At 39.7% G+C, this 26,351-nt stretch overlaps 1 protein-coding gene across 9 annotated transcripts in view; it reads left to right on the top strand.

The window, feature by feature from the left end:
- PCDH15 (protocadherin related 15) overlaps positions 1-26,351 on the top strand; it is a 1,355,521-nt gene that overhangs the window by 663,890 nt on the left and 665,280 nt on the right. For all 9 annotated transcript variants that reach the window (XM_073353680.1, XM_073353679.1, XM_073353682.1 and 6 more), the window contains one exon: positions 5,377-5,495. In XM_073353680.1, the coding sequence (XP_073209781.1) occupies positions 5,405-5,495 (91 nt within the window). In that variant the 5' untranslated portion in view covers positions 5,377-5,404. The remainder of the gene's footprint in view (positions 1-5,376; positions 5,496-26,351) is intronic.

The raw sequence follows: 26,351 nt of genomic DNA on the forward strand, positions 1-26,351 counted from the left end.
TTCAAATACTATGTAATGCTGTAGGATATAAAACTCAAATTGTATTGAAGTTGCTTAGATGGCATCATTTTATTTTCTATCATTTGCAATTTCTTGCTGTATTTTATTGTTGTCCTAAATTTTGCCAGATGCTTCAGATAAAAATGTCTGCTATATTTATACTTGTGTTTAGTTGACTGGTAGCTATCCTAGAAAATAGAAACGGGACAGAGAGCCATGTTTGTTCGCAGTGTACAATTTATTGTTTGTTCCAGTGTCTTAAATGATGGGCCTTCCATCACTCCCTTTGGGCCTGTTATATACCACTTTATTTTCCCCTTAAATGTTACACAGTCAAATATATCACACTCCTAGGAATACTGATTATCAGAAATTTCCTGATTCTGGACCGGCATTTTTCCTCTCTTAATTTCATCCTATTACTCCTAGTTAAAGTCTATCCTCTCAGCTATATAATTTCCCATCTTGTAAATTACTCTTTGAACTCCTTCTTTGTTTTACAGAAAGATCCAAAGTTCAGGTACCATATCATGTAAAATTCTATACTTTTCTACTCCAGTAATCATATTAGATTTTTTTATTCTCTATTACGTTGCAAATTTAAAGCTTGAGCCTGCATCTCTTTCTCACGTGAGTAATCAATCCTCAGCTGTCTCATTTGAGGTCTTCAAACTTTTTTGTGCTGTTCGTGACCTCTTTTGGCATCTGAAAATTCTGTTTACTTCCTATTTGGTAAGGATGCTTGTGTTTACTAAATTTCTCATTCCAGTTTCTGTTACAGTGGCCCACAGGATTACTGAGTGAAAGGCTCAATCTTTTATTCTGCTCTATTTACAGTTTCAGCTAGAGACACTTACTCTTAGAACAACTCCATTTCCATCCTTATGGTTTACTTGACATTTCATCTCAATCAAAAATAAATCTGCCAAGATGTCTGAGTCCTAAAACCTCTCTGGCGTAGTCCCACCACACTGGATGTCAGTTGAAGACTCAATAACTATCTTTCTAAAATTAAACATTTTTGTTGGAGAACTGGTCATTTTTAGTATAAAAATCATTGGGGAAGTGTATATGCCCATTCCTCTTCAGGACTATTACAAATAGGTGCACTTGTCTTCTTTGTATGCATGTTCTCCCACTGATCTATGAATAATCTAATTAAATATTTTAAAATGAACTCATTCTGTTTACTGCAGATCTGTAATCATAGATGGTTTGCCTAGCATTTCTGAATTATAAAAACTTGGAAGCATTTGACAACTGGTAATATCTAAAATAATTTTGTTAGTATTTAAACCTTTATTTTATTAGTGTGTTAGAAGACTGGAAAACTGTAAAGCATATAATGCATTTAGGAATCCTTGCTCACTCATTGGGAAGATCTATGAATAAATTTATTCTGAGATTCTCACATATCCTCAAAAGCCAATTAAGGATGCTCGTGATTATACCAAATTGATTTGATATCAATAAATCATACTGTGAAGTGGGTATGCTTTATATAGTGATAACATTTGTTTAATATTAACCAGTTAAGAAAAAAATAATCATCATACATTTATTTACTTACTTTAAAAGTTGTGTTTTAAACCACAAGTAACTTTAAAGTAACTTCATATTGTCTGAAGCTGGTAAATTAGCAATTTAAATGAAAGTAATCAGAAAGTAGCACTTGAATAAACTTTAGAAGGTAACAAGAACAAGCCATACCTGAATTACTGAAGGAAAATAACATTGTAACACTGACAAATTTTGCGTGGTCTTGAGTAGAAGGTCTATTGCTCCTTTTTATTTTATTTTATTTTTTTTCCCTATGAAGGAGTCACATGCTCCTGCCCTACATCAGAGAAACCTCCTTTTGGTCTAGGAACTTCCTCTTCATCACTCTGTTGAAGGCTAATTTTGGCCTACCCTGAAGAAATAGGAAGCAATTTAGGGATTTAAACACACACTTTGCCATGAATGTGTGGACCTGTGCATACCTCCACAATCTCCAAAATGCTCCCCATCCTCGTCTGTTCTCTAAGGTGCTAGGGTGGGGGCTTCAACAAATCCAGCCATTTCTTTGGAGAGGAAATTATTGTTGGTTCATTCAATTAAATTTCCAATTAAATTTCCAATTAAATCTGCTCGGTCTCCTCTGTACAACCTTATCAGTGGAGATCTGAGGCAAGGCCCAGACAGCAGATGAGGAGTTTAGCTGGCCCTGTCATGTAATTTACTGGGGATGAGGGAAATGGCGGTGGAAGCAACCGAGAGAGATGAAGCTAGGAAGCTGGATCAGTCTCTGGAAGTTGTCGGACACTGTTCCAAGTGCTTTGTTTTTGTTTGGAATAGTTTGTTTATGAATCAGTAAAAGAAAGCCCCGAAGAAAAGGATTGAAACTTCTGCTCTTAAGAGCATTATTCATCTTCCTTCACTGGAGGTTCTGCTTACTGTCCTATGTGCCCTTACCACACACAAGGGCTTCCCTGGTTTCTTGGAATTGATCTTCTTCCCCCCAAGCTGAAGATTATGATCTCAGTCTTATACTTCCACCAGCATACCCACAGGTAGGGACACATCCAACTGCAGTTACATGCAGGGTCTCTGACTAGCCACTGCATGAATCAACAGTAGAAAGGCTAAAGCTCCCCGGGCATGCACCCCCTCTGGAGCATAAATCCAAAATTTATGCACAGAGAACTGTACAGCGTAAGCTCATAGGGTTCATCCCTCCCCCTCCCAATGTGGAGTGGAGAGAAATACGTAACAGCCTCTCTGAGCAAATTCCATGCACTTCACTCCACACTCATTGGTTAGATTAAAATAAATGTATTAACTACAAAAGATAGATTTTAAGTGATAGCAAACAGATCAAAGTGGAGCAAATAAACAAAAATGCAAACTAAGCTTAATATACTAGATACACTGGATCTGAACAGCAGATTCTCACCCTAACTGACGGTACAGACAAACTTGTAGATTCTTAAGGCACAAGCTGCATTAGCTTTACAGCTTGGGTTTCTCAGGTCTTCATACAAAGGCTAGAAATTCCTCTAGCCTATAACCAGCACTATCCCTAGTTCAGTTTTTTCCCCCTCAGGTGTTTTCAGGAGTCTTCTTGTGTAGGGAGTGAAGAAAAGATGTTGTCACTCCCTGCCTTTTATAGCTTTAGCATATGGCAGCAACCCTTTGTTTCAAAACTTGATTCCCAGAACGGTTTGTGGAAAAATACTGACTTCTCAAGATGGAGTCCAGAATTATGTGGCCTGGTCACACATCCTTGTACTGGGAAAACAAGAATAAAACAAAGTTTTGTAGATGTACGTGCCTCTTCCAGTACTTAAGAGCTGTCATTTATTTCTTTTAAAGGAAACCTTGATTTCTCTTGGTTGCAATAAATATAACTTAGTGTGAGTTATTTAGAAGAAAGCTTTAATGTCCTAATATGATACTATTGTTTGTGATGTAAATAAATGCCGAAGATGAAACTATACAGATGCAGAGATAGAAAAAGTTCAATCTCTTGAAGGAAAATGATAACAGTGACTTTAATAATTTCTTGTTGGTGGCAGATCAGATTGCTTTGATGCTGAAGGCCATTAAATGGCGGGGAGTGGAGATGGCAATTGTTTGATTTAATGAAAATATAGCTTATATGACCATAATACAAAAATACTAGCAGAAAGTGGTAAGGAAAACCAGTGGGCTAAGTGCTTTACATGAGTAAAATGACAGTATTTATATACTTTTTAGACAACAGCTTTGTTTTACTATCCAGGTCTCTTTCATTTTCATGGTTCTTGTTGCTTCCATTTGATATTTCATTGTTGTTCTGATATTTTCATATAAAAATGTTCAGAATAATGTGATTTTTTTTTCAACCCTGAATTGTGGGAGTTCCTTTTTTATCAGAATAACAGAATAGAGCACTGTGTAACTTTAAAAATGCTACTCTTTTTTTATAAACTTTTGTTCACCTGATTGCCTTGTTCTATGGGTTGTGCTGCATTGGCAATGGACCTATCCCAGATGTCATTATTAGCCTGGGTGTGCTCAGTGGGTCTAAACACTGTGGGACATCTCCCAGCCAACTCCAGCAGTTGGGCAGCAGCTTTAAGGACTGGCACATCTGTTTTATATAATCACTTTTCAGAAAAGCACTGCACTTTTAATGGTGAAGCTGAAGGAAGGAGAATAACATATTTCTTTGCTTGATACCTTTGTTGGGTGAGAAACAAGATCCACTCCAATCTAGACTTAAACAGGTTTGGTTTTTGGGTTTTTTTTTAGCTTTTGTTTTATACATTTTAAGACAGGGTTATTATTACATATGAATTACATATACATGTAAAAATAGATGTCAAGAAAAGTAAATGATCAAGTTACTTTCCTTGGGGACAGGGTGACTCTTTTCAAATCTCTGGTTTCTGCTATGTATCTGATGAAGTGAGCTGTAGCTCACAAAAGCTTATGCTCAAATAAATTGGTTAGTCTCTAAGGTGCCACAAGTACTCCTTTTCTTTTTGCTATGCTTGACTAGTCTTCCCCTATATTTTCTCCAGTCCCTTATTGTTAAATTTTTAATTTTCGTTTTGTAACTTTGTGCAGACTCAGTTTATAGAGCTACTTCATTTGTCTTTATTTATACACATTACATTCTAACCCCCTAATTAAAACATTTTCATGCATACATGACAATAATTAACCTCAATTAATACATTTTTGAACATTCTGCTGATACTGACTTCTATTTGTTTGTTTTCCAACACATCTATTTTTTTTTGGTCCCACTCCCACTGGCTTCATCCAGGTGGTTTTATTTTACAGTAGTTGTTGTTCATTTCACTGGTCGGTTTTTTGTGGTGTTAGGTTTTTACTTGTTAGCTTGTCTCGTTGAGGGGAGGAGGGGCGTACAACTGATTTTCTGAAAAGCTAATTGATTCCTCTTGACTTTTTGCTTTACCTTGTTGTTTGCTTAGGCCAAATATTTTACAAATAACACACAAACCAGTTTTCTGATCTGCAAACTCTTGCAGCAAAATCTAAAGTGCTATCTCAGCAAAAATGTACAGAAAGCAAACATTGTTATATTTTTTATCATGATATATATATTAATTTCTCTAACATGTAATATGTTTGACTAACACAAAACATTACACAGTGCTCTAACACCGTGATTGATGTAGAAAGAGCAATAACATAAAACAAAACAAAACTGTCCTGTTATGGAGATTGGACATGCTTGCTGATAGATACAGATCATTTAGTAATATTGCTTAGGGACCCATACTACAAGGGATTAACCATGAAGTCATTATAACCTCTGTGCATTGACAGATGCATTTACCTTAACTGATTGATGAATATGTCAAATCTTTCTTTTTATTTCAGATCTGCCTTGAGTGAAGTTCAATAAAAAATGTTACAGCAGTTCTGTCTGTGGGAATGGATGGCTGTAGGAATTGCGATTGCTACTGTCTTCACCAATTGTTTGGCCCAGAATGATGATGGTAGGTTTTTTTTATTATTATTATTTTACATGTTCCATAAAGATACTATAGTATATGGAAAAAAATGTTAACCCAGATGATTTGGTATTTAATGGAATGAGCTATTAACATATGCTGCTTTAAGACAAGAAGTTACAAATGAAAGGATAACTCTATATGGCCCTGTATGCTTAGCTGTCACAATTGCAACCACTCGGAATCCATTAAAGAGAATGTATTCAAGAGCCTGTGGATTATAACCAAAGTCAAGAAACACATAAGTAAAATTAAAAACATAATTTAAATATACACTTATTTCTAGCATTGAGATCTGAACACATTTTAATTATTATATGCTTGCAAGTATGCTCCTCAGCACATTTTATTTGGAAATATACCATTTATAGCACCCAAATGGTAACTTTTAAAGAGAAGAAGAAATTTACTCAGCAGCTATATTTACATACACCTCAACCAGCCAAAACTTCAGTGCAGGGAAAAGATCCAAAATGAGGAACTCAAGAGAAAGAGTAGTGCAGGAATTGTAAAATGATGTGACAATAGACCATATTCATCCCTGGTGTAGCTTCATTTAATTTAATGGAGATATGCGAGGGATGCATTTGACTCAGTATTTGTAATAAATTGCAAATGTATATACCATTTGTTTCTTAAACCAACATTTTAAACATAATAAATATAAAGAAGAGAGAAGGGTCTGTTTGTGTGGGATTGGTCAAGTGAAAGTAAAATGAAGAACTATTAAGAGGCACATATGAAGATGCAGTATGTTTTTCTTTAATGAAATTATTACTTTTGGTATAGGATGCTTATGTAATATTCATGTTAGTTGTGATTTTTGTAGTTAGGTTTCCTTTTTTAAATTTAGAAAACTGTATGTTGGTAAAAAGTTGTACATCTTTATGAATTAGAGCACTATTTGTTTTATTATGGACATCTCTCCAGTGCATGTGTTTTGTTTGTCTTTCATTGTATGTTGAAATAGGATGCTTTCCAAAACGACTATTTTTTTTTATTTCAACATTTCCTATTCTAACAGTAATTTCCGCTCTGAATGTTTTCTTTTTAGTTTTGTATGTTATCCATGGTATGTAAGCAAATTATTTCCCCCCCCCCTCATTCCTTCCTTGTGTAACATCACTATGATTTTCACCATCAATACATGTTATCTAGTTGCTCTCACAGGCCGTGAAGAATATGAATTGCTCTTGTGCTTTTCTTGGCTTAGCTGACTTAGATACTTTTAACGTATTTTTGATGAGGATTATTTTATTATGGTAGCCTAAAGTCTTCAATCATGATTGAGGTATTGTACAAACACACAGTAAAAGACATTCCCTGCCTTAAAGATCTTGGAATATATTTAATATAAGATATAATCAGTGGGTTGTACTATCTGAAGAAACTTGGGAGGGAGGATGATGGAAATAGCAATAAAAATATGCATTTGCATAGGCAGGTTTATACACAACTAGAGTTAAAAATACAATATTGGACACTCCTAAAGGCCATCTGACGATCCATTATCAGTTGGCTTTTTCTGGTAGTCGTCATTGTAGAAGTGAATCTTAAAGAGAGGTTTGAAAGACAGGGTATTGTTTTTCCAGACTAGTTTAAGGAGAGTGGTCCATGCATATGGTCAGAAGGATTATTTTAGTAGTAGCTTTTGATTGGACCTGGGAATCCAATTGGATATCAGAAAGGCCAGAGAGGAAAAGGCTGCAATTGTTACGATGAGAAATAATAAGGGCCTAGACTAGGCCTTTAGTAGTGGAACAGAGAGGAAAGGCCAGATCTCTGAAGGAAGTGATGGAGGAAGGAAGAAGGGGGAACACATGGACACTGCCTAGACATGTAGATCTAGATAGATGATACTCAAAGATGTTATCCGGGTAGAGGCTCTGAAATTTGACCATAAAAGTGTCATTAAAGACCATGGAGACAAAAGTTTCAGTGGCATGGAGACCAAATTGGAGGGTACAAAGACAGAGTTGGAGGAGAGAACCTTAATAAAACAGTTGTGTGTGACACTTTCACTGAGTTTAGAGGTGAAGGGAGATGGGATAGCAGTTGGAGTAAGAATCAGGGTAAATGTTGGAGGGATATAAGGATAGAGAAATCATAGCATATTCATACTGTGAAGGAAAGGAACTACAAAGGGTGAGAAGCTAAGGGTTGAAGAAGGTGGTGAAAGTGTAAGGACAAGGTAGGTCATGAGGAAGAAGGAGAAGGCATTGCTTGGCCAGGTGGAAGAGTTAAGAGGAAAACAGATGAGGAACCTGGTTGTTTTTAAAAGTGAGGAAGGAGGCAAGAATGGGATGAGAGAAGATTGTGAAAGGAGGGAAGAAAGGATGCCATGCTGAATCTTCTCTTTGAAGAGATTACACTTTCCAAGAGTAGGTCTTCTCTTGGACAGGTTCCTAGTAATGATTCCTGTTTTAGTGTTTCAGAGATAACTGAAAAGGTTTATAGATAGACAAAATAATTTTGTGAAGGATAGGTGAGTCCTATTTGCTTTATCATGGATAACCTAAACAGTTTAAAAATGGGCAAATATGAGGTATATGGGGGCCCTGGAACATTCCAGAGTGAAGCCTGGAGGGATTTGGAGTAAGCTATCAGCATCCACCCGCATCTGCCACCAGGCACCCACTTTTCCACTCCACGAGCCAAAAGGCACACACCGGAAAAGCAAAGTAGGATAGCCAGAAGAAATTACATCACAACAACATGGGCCCCTTAAAATGTTATTGTGTGGCTTTGGGTTGGTGGGGATTTTTCTGGGAGAGGGGTGTTGTATTGGTTTGTTTGTTTGTTTTTAGAATGAAGCTAGCTCTCCTACCTCTGACATATGTTAAATGTACACAATCTGATTTGGCTGTAAACCTGATTCTCCCTTTTCGTGGAGGTAGTGGAATTTGGCTTTTCCTCAAGCCATTTCCCTTACCTATAATACTTAAAACCAAAACAATACCCTATTTCAATACTTTTACTCACAAGCCCAATAACAATTATTTTTTAAAAATAATACAGGAGGAAACTGAATCTCCAGTAAATTGTATTGAAGAAGGAACAGCACAGTGTACCACTGACATTTGAATTAGTAGTAGTACATGTAAGGCATATTTGTCACTGACAGATCTTTAATTCAAAATCATCAGTCATGTCTTTTCTCCTCCAAATTCAAAACCTGCTACAAATAGCAACAGTACCAGTACTTTTAGAGGGCAAAGATTTTACATTTTATAATTCTGGATGGTAAAGAGCATTAGCTTTTTTGTTACTATCTAATTTACCATGTAGATGAGGAAAATCTAACTTCAGTGGAAATGTGGTCTAATAGAAATGTAGTATAGAATATACCACATTTCATCCATAAGCTAATGAAGAACTCTAAAGAGCTTAACAGATTAATTTCATTTACAGAAATGCAGACTTGTCTGAGATGGAATATAGTAATTATTTAACAGTGCACAATAGTTTAGGACTGGAAGTGAAGAATGTGGTATCTAGTTGAAACTGTTGGAGAACATAGATTGTCATGTGTTGGAATTGCCTTTGTTGTCCTTTGGTGACAACAGTGGTAACATCCCTACTTTTGTGTAAAGTGCCATGGGATCCTGACTCAGTACAGATGGTGGGAACATTGATTTTTATCATCTCAACCAAAAGACAGTACCTTTAACAGCACAATGTCTGATAGCACTAAGCTCACACACTTTTCATTACAGACTCAAATGGAGGAGTCTACCTTCAGAATTGCCAAAACCACTGTCTAGTTAACTTGTGAAGTTTGAAAAGGTTATACCCTTTGTGTGTTGTCTAGAGAGAATTTTGTGCCATATGTAGGGGACTACATTGCTTTTAGTGGGACATCAGCATTTATGGTTGTTGCCACATTGCTGCATTGAATCTGCAGCAGAATCCTTCAGTGAAGGAGTTAGAAATAATCCCATATATACTATACTACTGTAATTAAGTCAATCCACATCCTCAAGCCAAAAGAGGGCAATGAACCACAGACAGTGGTGCTAAAATATGTGATTTAGTAGATAGTGGCTTTACAAGTATCCCATTCATTACATATAGTCAGGGCCCCTTGAAGTCGATGCAATAACTGACTGACAAATCACTTCCTTGCTCTTTGGATCAGAATTCTAGTATTGTCATGAATATAAGTAGAATAGCGGGAAGGAAATGTCCAAAGTTATGTACATGAAGAGAAATATGTTATATTTGGGGGAATATATTTTTAGATTTTACAATGGCCAATAAACAGCCCTAATTTATTCAAAATGCAGTTACTGGATGAACATGTTCTCTTGGCTGAGCAAATGAAACAAGACATGACATTTGAACATATTAGAAGATCATTGTCATAGATGGACTTTATATGAGGAAGTTAAGTGACTTATTCAAGTAGTGAATTTCAATACACTCCCAAGAAACTGCAATGAATTGGATACCGTGATTGAGCCATATCTCATTATACAATTATTACTACATATAATGGAAGAAAACCTTGCCATGAAAATCTCTATAGTGACCATTGCTAAATAATCCAGCAGGTCACTAGTCAAATGATTTATTATACTTGCAACCAGTGATCAAAGGACATGCAGGGTTTGGAGGAGAGGCAATGGCTTACTCCTTCCCTACTCTCTTCCTGAGAAGCTGCTGATCTGCTCACAAGCACTGCAGAGATGAAGGCTGAGCTTGTGAGGTGAAAATAAACGTCCCTTGCACAGTTGCCCACAAAAAATGTTAGTTGTCATGCAGATTTTTCCAGGATTGGTTTGAAACATGTTAAAACATTAGCGATAAAGTTCACTGGTGTTATGAATTTTATTTAAGTTTCTTTTAAAAAAATCTGTATTAAGAGCTCTTTAGCAAAAAATGAATCTGAAATAAATGAATGATCTGTGCTAGCCCATTTTTTTCAGGAGTTGTTTCTCAATAACTGTAACTCAGTCCTCTGTATCCTTATCCCAAGACAAGGAATATATGGATGCAGCTCATAAAGGAACAAAGTGGAATTTTTCTGAGGAAAAACATAACCATAAAAAACATTATTATAATCTGTCGATCAGTAGATTCTATCATAAATGTACACTGTTCCATAAAAAACACCCCAAGGCTCTCTCATTTACTGCCCAATGCATTGGATCCCCTTCCATTAGTTTGCTATCTTAAACAATACTCCGTTCAGCAGAAAATATAGGCTCACTCAGCAAAATGTAGATAAATATAGGCTCTAAAATCATTTTAAAAGGTCACTTCAAAAAGAATTAATTTTTCTGAAAGTTAATCTAAATTGCTCAATTAATGATAGCAAATTAATTCAAGAAAATTCAAAATTGAATACTCCGAGCAAGTTTATCGTCATTGCTGGTGGAATGATACACTGTACATACACAGTGAGAGAGGAAACACATAAACAGGTGCTTGCCTTCAGGCTGTTTAGAAAACATGTAGTGTTTGGATGAGAAATTTTGTTGTGTGTGTCGTCCCGCCCCCGGGTTTCTTTGTGAGTTGAGCTAGTCTGGAATCAGGAGGGATCCTTAAAATAAGCCACATCCATATGTGTTTTTTACTGTTAAGTTTGCTCTTTTACAGTGTGTTTTGTTTGTTGAGTTTAAATTGTAAGCACTGCTGCTGTTAGGGTGATATTCTGAGGTTCTTGTAAAATCTACTGGAGATGAGACCTCTAAAGCCAGCACGTGGGGTATCAAGGCTATTTACCTAGGTGGGGGCACCACATATTCTAAAATCTAGTGCTGGACCTCTCCACCCAAGGGGTCTATGTAAATCCATACCTCCTGCTGAAAGTCTGACAACTGCTGCTCAGAGGCAAGAGGGTGGCTCCCTATGAGGAGGGAATTAACATGAACATGTAATCAAATGAACTTTTCCTATAGTGATATTGCAGTTTTGTTGAACAAATCAAACCTATTGTCTTTTGAATTCAATATCCAACAGAGTACTTCATGTATGTACAATAGTAATCTCTCTGTGTATCCATACGGCAGTGTCACTAGCTTCAGTGTGGAAAATTTTAGTGTTGCTCTGTTGTATCTTTTTAAGTCTTATGTTTAGAAGTAACAGAGTCCTCTCTTCTAAGGCTGCATAGTAGTATCCCTGTTTAGGCTTGGCCTACACTAGGCATTTACGTAGGTATAACTATGTCGCTCAGGAGTGTGAAAAATCCACACCTCTGAGAGATGCAGTTAAGCCAACCTAGGTTGATGGGAGAATTCTGCATTGACCTAGCTACTGCCTCTTGGGGAAATGGATTACCTATGCTTCCCATTACCATAGGTAGCATCTTCACTGAAGCGCTGCAGCAGTAGACAAGCCCTGAGTCTTGGTTTCTAGGTCAACTAATATGTAAATGTTTTTTATGATAACTAGGAAAATAAAATAAAAATGGGCCAGATTTTGCAGCACACAGAAATGTGGAATAGAAGTTCAACAAGAATGCTATTCACCATGTGTAAAGGGGAAGAAATCTACCCTTAAAAAAAGTAATAAACAAAATAGCTGTTGGGAGGCTTTTGTTCATTTTGTTCATTCAGTTCTAATAATCTGTTGTTCAGTTTACTTTTAGATGAGTCACTCTATAACACCTTTAGGAAGCAAAGACTAAAACCAATAACATTTCAGGGAAAAGAGAATTAAGGAAAATCATGAATATGCCTAAAAGCCAGTATCTATAGATCCAATCGCCAAAGTATGAGATTTTCCATTTATTGGAGTTTAAAATTTGATTTAGAAGTATTTATTCAAAGAAGTGGTCAGTTTTGGTCAATATTCCATTACAATGCAAATCTTTCTAGATTTAAAATAAGTAAATACATTGGTATTATCTCATCATGGAAACTAATGAGTCTCCAAAATGACACCGGAGTTCTTTGTGGATGAAACTAGTAGCTGAAAGCCCGTGCTGCTGCACAGGTGTAATTGATAAGGTTATGTGTTTAAAAAAAAAAAAAAAGCCAAAAATGCCTCAGAACTTAAAAAAAAAAAAAAAAGGTAACAGACCACAAATCACAGTGATGATTGAACATAATGATATTCTAAACAAAAAAAGCTCTCAACGATATTTGTAGCCATTCCTCTCACTTTCCACTGACTCAACAGACATTCTAGGCTTTTGATTGATGTTTGGGGTTATTGTATATACTGGTTGGTTGTTGTGTGGGTGGTTGTGAAGAAACTGTTGGAGGTGGTGATATCATTAAAGTAGATGAAGCCTCTGGGTTTTTTGGGTCAAGGTGAAAATTGAAGAGTGGATGTCGAGAGAGAGAAATCTGAAAACTATGACAGGGCAGTCACAAGGAAAAGGGAGTCTGAAGGTCAGACAGAAGGTCTGGCCAGTCTTGCTTGGAGAGGAGGACTAACTTAAGAAGGGTTAGTAGAGCTCTGTGAGGGGGAAAAAGAGCTCAACTTGGTGTCCCTAGTCACGGAAGATCCCCACATAGGTAGTTCATGTTGGGTTCTGGAGGGGAGACAGTCCTCAGAAAAAGTGAGAGTCTCCCAAGGCCATCCCAGTAACCCAGCAGCAAGAGCTGGTGTTGAGAGGTGACATCAGACACGGACAGGTCACAACACAATATAAATGTATATTTGTAAATAATTAAGATGTTCAAGAAAGATTTATATAGACAGGGTTAGATGAGCAGTTTCTATGTATAAAACTATTTTAATGCTTCCAGTTCCACGTTAGGTGTTATTTATTCTTAGCATAATAAATAAGATTGGTTATTTTCACTAACTGTAATACTAAGCTTGCTACAGGCTACTAATTTATTTAGACATGTGACTATAACTTTTTGGAGTAATGTGACATAATATTTACCACATGCACATCTGTATTTTGTGGGTTCCTTAATGGTAAAAGACTTGTATGAATTTGTGTGGTGATAAGTGGGGGTGTGTTTGGGGTAATTGTGTATACTGGCTGTGTTGGTTTATCTGTATGAGAGGTTGTGCTGGGAGATTTGTGTTAAATTGTCTTCCTCATACAACTGCTAAAGAGTTGCATGCAAATTAGCTGTAGTGCAAAGGTAGTGATTGGTTGTTACCTCTGATATCAAAATATTTTAGGGTTCTTGGCATCGCAAAGATACATGTGTTACTGTGTAGCTTGCACTTTTGTGTAGCTGTACACCTTACAGGCATAATTCATAAAATCAAAATGACTGAGAACTTAGAAACTGGATAGTAAACAGACTGCAAATCCTATAGATGATTCAACCTGGTGATATTGTGAACAAAAAAAGCTCTTAACTATACTGGTAGCTGTTCCATCACTTCCTGATGACTCTAGAGACATTTTTAGGCTTCAGAATGAGACTGTATGACATTCCTAGAATTGTATATTGATGAGTGTTTGGGATTTGTTTGTGGTATTTTTAGTACAGTTTTAATAATCATGAATAATACTACAGGATATTTTGGTTTCTCACTGCAAGCCAATCTAAAGTTGAGAATTTAGTGAAAGCACATTATCAACACTTGTTTCAGTGCTAAAAATAACATTAAATAGTAAATGGTACCAGATCTCTTTGTCAGTCATTCTCACTTCTATTGTTGCATCTGAAAAAGTGGGGGTTTTACCCATGAAAACCTATGCTCAAATAAATCGATTAGTCTTTAAGGTGCCACCGGACTCGTTGCTGTTTTTGTGGGTACAGACTAACATGGCTACCCCCTGATACTTGGTATTACTTCTGCTGACTCTTTCAGTGTAGGATTTACAAGTGCACTGGGGACTTCAATAACTACAAGTGGTCAGAACCTTACTTTACACCTCATCTGAAAAAATATGTCCCAGGACCAGAGTTCCCCTAACAGTACTTTAGAACACTGGTTCAATGCTGACTTGGAAAGAAAACTGCCACTAACTGAATTAACACCATCACTTCTTGCTGTACTTGGATTTTCAAACTCACAATTGTGAGTTTTAATGAGTGCTTGAGGGGTTGTGGCTATTGAATAGGCTGTTATTTTTTATAGTTCCAATGGGAAGAATAAAGAGGCACCTTTATTAAGTACCTTGTCAAAATGCCCTACTTTCTAAATTCCTAAAATAGCTAACATTTTTTACTTTTACCTGAAAAGAAAATTTCATTTTTACAAAAAAGCTTATGTATTATCACAATAAAATGTTAATCTGCTGTATATGTTAACATATATCTCCTTTCTTTAACTGATGTAGTTAGATTGTACTTAACATCTTTTTACATTTCAGAAACATACATTGAACTCTTTTTATGACTAAATACTGTATTTCCATTCTGTATATGCTATATTATGATACCAAAGCAATTAAAAAGTAAACATTTTAATTTATATTTATATTTATATATGATAGGAGCTCTGTGCCTCCATTTTTCCCTTCCCTGCTTTTCTCATCATAGGCTCGTCCTGTTAACCCTATCAGGGGTTCTGTATGTCCCCCTTCCTCTGATGCAAATTCCAGGGTTACCCAGTCTTCCCTCTATACCAGGGGCTCTATGTGTGGCTCCATTCCCCTCTCCCTCCCCATAGGAGGATTCCCCCAGTCTCCTCCTATTAGAGGTTCTCTGTGCCCCTTCCTTCCCCCCTCTCTTATTCTCCTTGGAGCAATGGATCTGTGTTCATTCTCATTCTCCCTTCCCCATTTAAGGGAGTCCTCCATCTTTGCCCCATGCCAGGGTCTTTGTGTGTACTCCCATCTTCCTCTTCCCCCATGCTCCCATTCCGTCCTTTCCCCCCCATACCAGGGTTCTCCATTCACCCCATCATGTGGCAGGGACTTCGTACAGACTCCTATTTTCTTCTTCCCCTCCCCACCATTCTTATTTCTCTCGGGGATAAGTCTGTCAGTGTATCATCATACATTAAACTCTATTGAGAGGATGTGCAGAGATGATGTAGGTGCTTCAGAGGTGCTTCAAGCTGTGACTGTGCTAAACTTCTGGCAGGGGCTCTGTGTAACCCCCTACCCCATTTTTCCTGTTTCAGTTTTCCAATTTTCCCCAAAATCAGTAGAGTTCTGGCAATTGATGCGGACAACATTGCCTGAAATTTTGAAATTGATCCGATGTAGTGTTCAAAAGTTCTCATGTTAAAGATAGACAAACATAGTGAAATGCCATCCAGTTGATGGTAAGGCCTTCATAAGCATAGTGGGAGCTTGAGTACGGGCTGGGAGTGCAGTGTGATGGCATCATCGTCACAGTTGGTTGTGTCTGGCTTCTTCCTCCGCAGCCCATTCCCCCTCTCTTCTCTCGGTCTCGCTTCTTCCCTCCCTCCTTCCCGGGCATCATCCCTAGCTCTGCTTGCAGGCACTAGGGAGAGACTGACTTGTCGTTGCTGTTCCAGGGATGCGGCTGGCTCACTGGGCACTAGCCACACTTGGAATGGACTCTGCCTGCAGCACCAAGCCATGGATTCTTGGACTCCCCACTCTGCTTGTTGGTGGGCTCTAGGGACTCTTCCTGCTCATCTGCTGCTTGCAAGCCAGGTGGCTCAGTGCCAATCTGGCCCTGGTACGACCAGCAGCAGAGCTGGGCAGTACACACAGGTGGCTGGTCCTATTGCAGTGGAATTTATAATTAATTGATCACAGTCAGTTACAGATTTCTTTGTTCTTTCTCCACTCCCACTGCCTCACTTGACTAGTCTTTTAGGGGGGAGGGATAGGTCAGTGGTTTGAGCATTGGCCTGCTAAACCCAGGCTTGTGAGTTCAATCCTTGAGGGGGCCATTTAGGGATCTGGGGCAAAAATTGGGGAATGGTCCTGCTTTGAGCAGGAGGTTGGACTAGATGACCTCCTGAGGTCCCTTCCAACCCTGATATTCTATGATTCTATGGTGGCTCAGATTTGTGGGGCTAGTACTAGCCACCCAGCTCCCTATGCTGCCCCCAAGCTCCCAGTCAGTTAAAGGGGAAGACCACCCTGTTACACCAGTATTTCCAAAATCCCTATTAATGATCATCTAAATGAAATAATTAACTGAAAAAGATAGTTTTGGTGTTTGGTACAAAAAAACGTTCAAATATTGTTTACTTCAGACATGTGAACTCTGCCATTTAAAATGCCATCAACCAATTTGTTCTGTTTTGCTTGTTAAAAGTGCACTGAGTGTTGGGGAATGTCCAAAGAAATTTGGTTCTATTCTTATTTAATTTAGGCCATTTTAGATATTTAATCATCATTATCGTGAAAGTGTGAGCATGACCTTTTTTCTTGCTGTTCTAGTGCAAGAGGTGATATTTTCCACTGCGGGCCTAATCAGTTAGTCTCTGTTCTCTTTTAGAGTAACAGCTGTGTTAGTCTGTATTCGCAAAAAGAAAAGGAGTACTTGTGGCACCTTAGAGACTAACCAATTTATTTGAGCATGAGCTTTCGTGAGCTACAGCTCACTTCATCGGATGCATACCGTGGAAACTGCAGAAGATATTATATACACACAGAGACCATGAAACAATACCTCCTCCCACCCCACTGTCCTGCTGGTAATAGCTTGGTCACTTTGGATAAGCTATTACCAGCAGGAGAGTGAGTTTTTGTGTGTGGTTTTTGGAGGGGGGTGAGGGAGTGAGAGAACCTGGATTTGTGCAGGAAATGGCCCACCTTGGTTATCATACACATTGTGAAGAGAGTGGTCACTTTGGATGGGCTATTACCAGCAGGAGAGTGAGTTTGTGTGTTGGGGGGCGGAGGGTGAGAAAACCTGGATTTGTGCTGGAAATGGCCCAACTTGATGATCACTTTAGATAAGCTATTACCAGCAGGACAGTGGGGTGGGAGGGGGTATTGTTTCATGGTCTCTGTGTATATAATGTCTTCTGCAGTTTCCACGGTATGCATCCGATGAAGTGAGCTGTAGCTCATGCTCAAATAAATTGGTTAGTCTCTAAGGTGCCACAAGTACTCCTTTTCTTTCTTTGCTCTCTGATAATGAGTAAAACGTGGACACAGACTCTAGGGATGAAATCTTGGCCCTATCGAAATCAGTAGTAGAACTCTCTTTGACAATGAGGTCAAGATTTCACTCAGACAGTACTTCACCAAGAAATATAGTTTGTTTTCTTAATAATAAGGTAGGCTTCTTTTTTGGGAGATGGCTACTTAGAGTTTCTCACTCACATCTTGTATTAAATATTATATATAATTATAATACTTTACAAACTGTGTGGTTTTACATGAGTCTAATGACAAGTGAAACATTCCTTTCTTGGGGCAAAATTCAGTCTTTATTTCAGTGAAAGTGATTCTTAATGAGAGTTATGTGGAATTTGCCCTTATTGATTTTTTCAGTTACTAATTTTCAAACATCATAACTCAACTTATATGACAAATTTTGCAAAACTTGTGATATAAACATGAACTTTTTTTGTAAAATCACTTTTTTCCCTTGTCAAATAATATCATATCCCCGAGCATCAGTGACTCATCAGTCAGTACCAGAGTTGGAATATTTTACTGCATCATATTTATTTGCATTTCTTTACAAAGTCTATGTGCATGACTAGCTTGTCCACAGATTATACAGATTTCACAGTATGTAAAACCTAGAGTTTTAACCTTTTATATAATCTCTGTTTTACTCCATCAGTTGAGGTTTGGAAAGGTATCTAAGAAATATCTGATATACCAGGGATGAAAGATGAAGTGTATCCAAAATAAACCCCCCATTGTGCTCGGTAATGGGTAGGTATTTTATCTTAACCACGGATGAAAAGTTCGACTCTCTTATTTCAATATTTCTGCCTTTGTGCTGTCAGGTGGGATGGTAGACAACAGAACTCACCACTTGTTGCATCTGGCTCCCCCATGATTGAGGATCTACTAAATGCAATAGAATCACTATAGCTATGGGCACTGGTGAGTCAGCCTTATAAGAACAGGCCATGGGTGGGATGCAGAGGAGTAGCTCTTTTTGGCAGTGTTCATCTCAACAGCAGCATGGAACCACTATGGAAAAATGCAAATTTCATTCCTATTACATTCTCTAGGTTTTCTCCCTTTAGATGTCGTGACAAGCTGGGCAGGAAAATGGGATCAGCCACTATGCAGATCCACAAACCTATGTCTCAAGTACAGGTTTTTTGTAGGACTCTTAAATGCCACTGTGACTGCTGGCTGGACTGATACCTACAGAGAAGCTGCTTTCCCACTCTGTTCCAAGTCACTATGTTTCAGATCCTCCCTGTACAGTGCCCGAGTAAATGTGATTTGTGGGGGAAGAGAGAGTCTTAAGTCCACTTGTCAGTACACTATAAAGTGGAGGTTCACAAACTTTTCTTGTTGCATAGCCCTTTCCAGATCAACTAGTTGCCCATATACCCCTAGCCTTCTCATCACGGACACATTTTTTGTTCTTTTAATGCTACCTGTTTTAGCCGTCTGGCCATACTTCACTGTTACATACAGATAGTTATAGTGTGACATATACAACCAAAAAAAAAAAAGTTCTGAGCTCAGTTAGTCTGGACAGTAACTGAACCCCTGGTATACAGTGATTGGAGGTGAGGGCTCTGTACCTCCCCATCTGTTTATCTGTTCTCATTGGTACATCCTGAAATATATAAAATGCAGTAAATTAATTTAACAAATGCCCACAGTTTTAAAGCTTTGTCTGAATAGCCTATTATGAAAATACAATACATAAAATAATTAATAAATATAATCCACCATTACACAATTTCTTCCATGTATCCCCTCACAGATGTTTTGCATACCCGAAGGTACAGTTTGAGAACCCCTGCTATAAAGGATATCAGTGAGCTTGACCATGGCTAAGAATCCAAAAACCTGTTGTCTTTCAAACTCTGCAACAGTCTCTCTGTGGTATTTACAAATCACTTAACCGTTTTGTGCCTCATTTAGTCCATCTGTAAAACTGGGATAGTAAACAAAATTACATTTTATTTGTATTGTGGTACTGCCTAAAATGTGCTAATCCTTGTGTAGATATACAATGGAGTTCCTGCCCCAAAGAATTTGAAAGAAGGCCCACAACTGTCAGGATTGTTATAAACCCATTGGACTCTGGCAGTTCTACAACAAAATCTGTGATAACCCCATCTAGGCCATGGGAAGCTTTCAGGGGTTGAGGGAGGCCAAAGGGTTTACTGTGTGATGTCTTGGCACAAGTGCACATTTTATGGGAAGCAACAAATGACTGTGTTGTAGAAGACATTTGGGGACCTTAGAAGAAACAGGATACCAAACATTGGGTTTTGAAGTGCCCCAGATATTCTGCTAACAGGAAGCCATGGCATTCTTGTTGTGTCCCCATGCTTTGGGGACAGGGTAACATAGATGCTTCCCTTCACGAACATACCTCTCTACTGAGTGTTGTTGCTCTTTGTTTAGTGGGGCTAACTCATCGGAAGGTATTCTGAAGCAGAGACAGAACAGATTAAAGAAAATAAATTCTGTTACATGGCAGCTTTCAGGAAATTATGGGGTTTAAGTATATGAGATGGTTCTTGGCTTGGCTCTTTTGATCAGTGTAATATTCTCCTTTCCAGAGAATATTAAATGGCATCTTTGCCATTTCTAATTCTGGGATTGTAGGAGATAATGAAGTTGAACTGTGAAAAGAACAAGGCCCTGTGATAGGGTGGACTAGACCTGGAAGCCCCTGTTGGAGGCCTTAGGACACTGCTATACCCATCCCAGAAAAGGAGAATTTGGAGCTAAGTCCTCCGAGCAGCCCAGAGAGACTGATGAGGAAGCATCCAATCAGGGGGAGACTGCAAAGGGCTAACCAATCAGAGAGACTGCAGTGAGCAGCCAACCAGGGCCCAGGAAGGACACATAAAGGGACTGCAGAGCCAGAGACAATTCCTTGCTGGAGCCAGAGGAGTGCAGGTGGTGCTCCTGGCTGGGTAAAGAGAACTGTAGCACCATGAACAGTTCAGTGCTGGCCAGGACTGGAGGAGCAAGAAAGAGCACCTAGCTGGCTGCGGGGACTGAACTCAGAAGAGCCTTGAGGTAAAGGTGAAGCATTTGGTGAAGGCTGGGTCTACAGGTATGTGGTCCAGGGAACTTAAAACATTTTAGTTAAAGGGACATAGCGTTGCATGGCTGCTATTCTTAGGGTCCCTGGGCTGGGACTAGTAGTAGTGGGTGGGCCTGGGTTACCACCATAGGCCACGGGGGGGAGTGGCTTGCAACTGGATGGCAATAAACCCCCAGAAGGGAATCTGAACTGTTAAAGGGCCCAGCTGGAGAGCTGGGACCAGAAGGGCCCAGAAAGCGTGAAACCATTGCCTACAGGGAGGAAGCCCTAGGAGTACAGTCTGATACCATGGCCGGGACTGTTAAAGACTTCAGACACGCCCAACAAGAAGGGGCACTTATGAAACCCCTTACAGGCCCACTGAAGTCACTGATTCAATGCTCTAACCTTGCACAGGTATTCTAAATTTCTATGATCAATAAAAACCTGGCCTGGATGCTGGGTTTCCTTGAGGTAATGATGCCATTCCTTGAAGGCTGTTTTGGTGGGGGTTCATAGTTCTATTATGCGGGGGTGAGTTTCTGGGAGTAATAGGCACAGAGATGTAAAATTTGGTTGGCCTCCCCATTGCTTTGCAAGAAAACTACTTTTATCGCCACACCAGAGGCACATGCTTCTACAATAAAAGCTTGTATCACATATGGATGAGTTGGGTAATAGCCAGTGGCACTGGAACAATTTTTATAGTGTGAGTGCTGAGAGCCATTGAACCAAATTGTAGTCTCTGTATTTAATGGAAACCACTTTGAGGCAGGAGGTGTGGCAGTTCTAGCACCTATGGTAGAAGCAGTGGTTAAGGCTAGCTTTAATTGCCCCAAAGCTATTTGGGCTTTAGGGCGCCAATGGAACTAAACATTCTTGCATAGTAGGTCCATGACAGGTGTGATCTGCTTTGAGAAATTTGACATGAACTAACATTAAAAGTTGAAAAGCCTAGAAAACATTGCAGGTCATGGACATTTCAAGGTGCAGCCCAGTCACAAATAGCCTGGACCTTGAGTGGATCCATTTTAATTCCTTTAGGAGACAGCTAAAACCCAGGACCTCTATAGTCATTAGATCAAAAGCACATTTTTCTAACCTAGCATAAAGGCCATGTTGTGACATAGTATCTCTAGGACCATCTTTATGTGGAAATTATGCTGCTCTGAGTATATCATCAAGATAGACTAAAATTATTTGTGTAATATCATATAACACATCATTGAGGAAATGTTGGAAAGTGACCAGGACATTCATTAGGCCAAATGTCATTACTAAATACATGAAGTGGCCATAACGAGTCCTAAACTCCATTTCCCATTCATCACCCACTCTAATAGGCACAGATAATGTGGGTCATGCCTGAGGTGTTGTGTTCTCGAGGTGCAGTTGTCTCTCCTGCTTCCGGAACAATTGGTTCTCAGTAGTCAATTGTGAAATTTGAGCCCACAGAGCTTGGTTGTTCATCTGGAGGCAGGCAGCCCACTTGGGCAAACCTGGTTCTTTTCAGAGCTCCGGTTAACAGATTGGCTTCATCCTTGTTCCTTTCCTGGGCCACATCTGTGGGTACTGGTCTTCACAAACAGTTGGGGCCGGGATATAGGTGGTCAGGTCTAGTGGTTGGATCAAGAGTTGGGATTTGTGCCAAGGATCAGAGCTGGAATCAGAGTCAGGAGTTGAGCCAAAGGTTGGAATCAGAGTTGGAGATCAGGGTTAAGATTCAGTAACAAGGTAGGAAGGCTGGAATCAGGAGCAGGTCAGGAAAGCAGGAACCAAGAGCAAGGCAGGGAACCAGAACTCAGACATCAGGCAAGAAGGCAGGGTCCAATGTAGCAGCCAGGTACAGCCCAAGTGTGGCCTCTCTTGTGTTTAAATAGGAAGCCCTGACCAATCAGAGGTCCCGGTGTTCCTCCAATCAGGGTCCAGGGGAGGCTGCCCTGAGGTAGCTTCAGGTTTCATGGTTTCGTCACTTGGTCGGTTAGTAATGAGCTGCTGGGAGGGAACAGGGAGGTGACACTTAACTAGGAACTCCGCAGACTCAGGTTCAAGACTGTGGGGTCCTGATGCTCATGGTGTATAGCTACAATGGTAAAGCTATTACAAGAGGAATGGCTTTTACAAATAGGTCACATAAGACAGAAAGAAAAGGAGTACTTGTGGCACCTTAGAGACTAACCAATTTATTAGAGCATAAGCTTTTGTGAGCTACAGCTCACTTCATCAGATGCATATCGTGGAAACTGCTGCAGACCAGCAGGAGAGTGAATTTGTGTGGGGGGGTGGAGGGAGAGAAAACCTGGATTTGTGCTGGAAATGGCCCACCTGATGATCACTTTAGATAAGCTATTACCAGCAGGACAGTGGGGTGGGAGGAGGTATTGGTTCATATTCTCTGTGTATATATAAAGTCTGCAGCAGTTTCCACGATATGCATCTGATGAAGTGAGCTGTAGCTCACGAAAGCTTATGCTCTAATAAATTGGTTAGTCTCTAAGGTGCCACAAGTACTCCTTTTCTTTTTGCGAATACAGACTAACACGGCTGTTACTCTGAAATAAGACAGAAATTGATTCACTTACGTCAGACATCAGATGAAAATAGCGGGAAGTAATTGCATGTGGTGCATCCAGCTAAATCTGGGCACTTAAAATGATGATGCACTTAAGGAGGTGGAAAAAATGGGATTTCTCTCCACAAATAGAAGCTCAGCAGGTACTTAACCGTGTATCTAACTTTAACATTGGCTCCAGCAGAACTACTTACATGCTTTCTAGTTTGGCATAGGGTAAAGCACTTTCCTGAATCAAGACCAATGTAGGTACCTTTCATATTAGAATAGGGCTGTCAAGCGATTAAAAAACTGAATTCTGATTAATCGCACTGTTAATAATATGGAATTTATTTAAATATTTTTGGATGTTTTCTATATTTTAAAATATATTGATTTCAATTACAACACAGAATACAAAGTGTACAATGCTCACTTTATATTTATTTTGATTACACATATTTGCACTGTAAAAAATAGTATTTTTCAACTCACCTAATACAAGTACTGTACAGCAATATCTTTATCATGAAAATTGAACTTACAAATGTAGAATTATGTACAAAAAATAACTGCATTCAAAAATAAAACAATGTAAAACTTCAGAGCCTATAAGTCCACTCAGTTCTACATTTTGTTCTGCCAATCACTCAGGGAAACAAGTCTGTTTACATTTGCCCGCTTTTTGTTTACAATGTCACCTGCAAGTGAGAACAGGCATTCGCATGGCACTGTTGTAGCCGGCATCGCAAGATATATATGTGCCAGATGCGCTAAAGATTCATATGTCCCTTCATCGGGGTGAAAGCAAGTCTAGGGACTTACCGGTATGGGCCCCCGGAAGGGGTGGGGCCTCGGACGGAAGGGGCGGGGCTGGTGGAGGTCAGAGCCAGCCCCAGCCCACCCTGTACCGGCAAGTGCCTCCTTCCCCCTCCCCAGGGTAACAGCGGCAGCCGGGGGCTCTGGCAGCAGTTTAAAGGGCCCTGGGCGGTAGCGGCGTCCAGAGCTCTGGGCCCTTTAAATCGTCTCCTGAGCCGCGCTGCCGCTTCCCCAGGGCTCCGGCAGCAGGACTCCAGGGACGGGGCTCCTGCCGCCACTACCACCCCAGGCCCTTTAAATCGTCCCTGGAGCCTGCCGGAGCCCTGGGGAAGCAGCGGCGGGGCTCTGGGGACAATTCAAAGGGCCCAGGGCTCGGCCGCCGCTACAGCCCCTGGCCCTTTAAATCGCCGCCCCAGCCCCACCACCACTACCCCAGGGCTCTGGCAACGGGGCTCTGGCAGCAATTTAAATGGCTGGGGGCTCCAGCTGCTGCTGGCAGCCGCAGGCCCTTTAAATTGCGCCTGGGGAAGCCGATCCACCCCAGTATGGCGCACCGGCTCGTACCTGCTCATTTCACCTCTGCTCTTCATGCTTCAACCATTCCAGAGGACACTGGCTGTTGTTTGGGCTTTGAGGGTCTCGAACATGGGTCTGTGGGGTTTCCAGTTGACTTTCACCTCCCTGCTAATAAAGGCATTAATCTTTATTTTTATGAAGACAGGCATATCGTTCTAGCATTAAGAATTTCAATGTACAAGAATTTTGATATCAAAAGTTAGAGCTATCCTAGCATATGTTTGGGCAGTTTTGGAGAAAAATATGAAGTACCTTCCAGATTGTTCCTGATATTTTAACCCATTTTTCCATACATTCAATATTGTCATGATCACACAGTACCTTCCCCCTCTTCTTCGACCCACAGCCCTCAAACATCTGTTACTATATAGCATTTATTTTATCAACTTCCCTGCATTTACATTCAATATCATTACCAACTGTAACATATAACCTTAAACCATATATTTCAAACATTCTATTTTTCATTTTACTTCATAATGTATTTTCTGATATACTTAATATCTGCAAAGTTTCCTAGCATTAACTCCTGTCCCGTTATTTGTTTAAAACTATTACTTAACAATATTCCTAATAAACTTAATATACAAATTGTTCTGATGATTTTGCCACTTAAGCTCTATTTTCCTTATCAAGTATAACAATTGTACTTTGTTACATTCAAAGGTCATTCTGATTTCCCTTTCTGATACTTACAGAGCCCTTGATTAAATTGTATGCAACTTGAATATTATTAGTCCCCATCTCAACTTGGTCTCCTGTGCTTGGTTCCAGGATTCAGTTCAGGAACCTTTACGCTTTTCTTGGTGTATAAAAAGTGTGAGTTTGACCCACCTGATATTCTTTCAGGATGCTGAGGTAAAATATGCAAACTAAAGCTCTTTCCTATGGAGCTGTTTGTGAAGGCCTGTAAATTCATCCCTTTTCCTCCATGCATCTGTATAATAGTTTTGATAGAAAGAGACTCAGTTGCCCTCCACTCCTAGCTCTTTCAACTTCCTGGCTGGGTCAAGAATCAAGACCTGGTCCCTGCCAAATTATGACAGGATGTGGTCTAGTCAGATTTCTGTTATGCGCTGGCATCCCCCATTCCACTGCACCCTTTCAAACTTAATTTTATCTGATTTGATCGGCCGATTCAAAGCTTTTGAAATCCATGCTTCAAAGTATTTTATCGGGTATTTTCTGTTGGTCCCCTCTGGCAGCCCTAGAATCCTAATATTTTTCCTATGACCCCTGTTTTCCAAATCTTCCCCTTTCTCAGCCAGCATTTTGACCCTGCATGTCCTTCTTAGTACTGGCAATTGTAGAGTCCATGTCTGTAATGGCTACTACTAGTTTGTTTATTTGACTATTCATTGTGTTCATTTTGTCCTTTTATTTTTTCTTCAGACTTGATAAAATGGGTTTCCAGCACCACAGTTAAACCTGTGTCTTCTGACTCCAGCCCCTTGGTTTGCATATTATTTTATTTTCTTTCCCTCCTCTTTCCCTATGTGTGTTTTTCATCCAGAGTTGCCAAACACTGCCCACGTTTCTGGAATGGACATATTAACTGTGAGGCCACTTGCTGTTACCCCTCTGCCCTGTCCACTGTATTCTGGCACAGCTCTGTGACCATCCAAAGGGGTAGATGGTAATTCCAGTCACCCCACTTTTCATATTTCTGAGAGAAAGGTGTACCTCTTGCTGCTACAGTACCACTGAGTTTTGGGGTGGGGAGGGAGAGGGAAGACGATACAGCAACTCCTTGCAGTCCTCTGGGGGCAGGAAGTTTGGGCCACCTGTTCATTTATCTTTTTTGTCTTCCCAGAAAATAAAGAGAACTTATCTCCTGCTACCACTTTTTCAGGGAATTCAGGGAAGGAGGAGGCAGATGGGCCTCTCACTCACCTCCAGCAATGCTGA

Source organism: Lepidochelys kempii, chromosome 7 (assembly GCF_965140265.1).
Source record: "Lepidochelys kempii isolate rLepKem1 chromosome 7, rLepKem1.hap2, whole genome shotgun sequence".
NCBI lineage: Eukaryota > Metazoa > Chordata > Testudines > Cheloniidae > Lepidochelys > Lepidochelys kempii.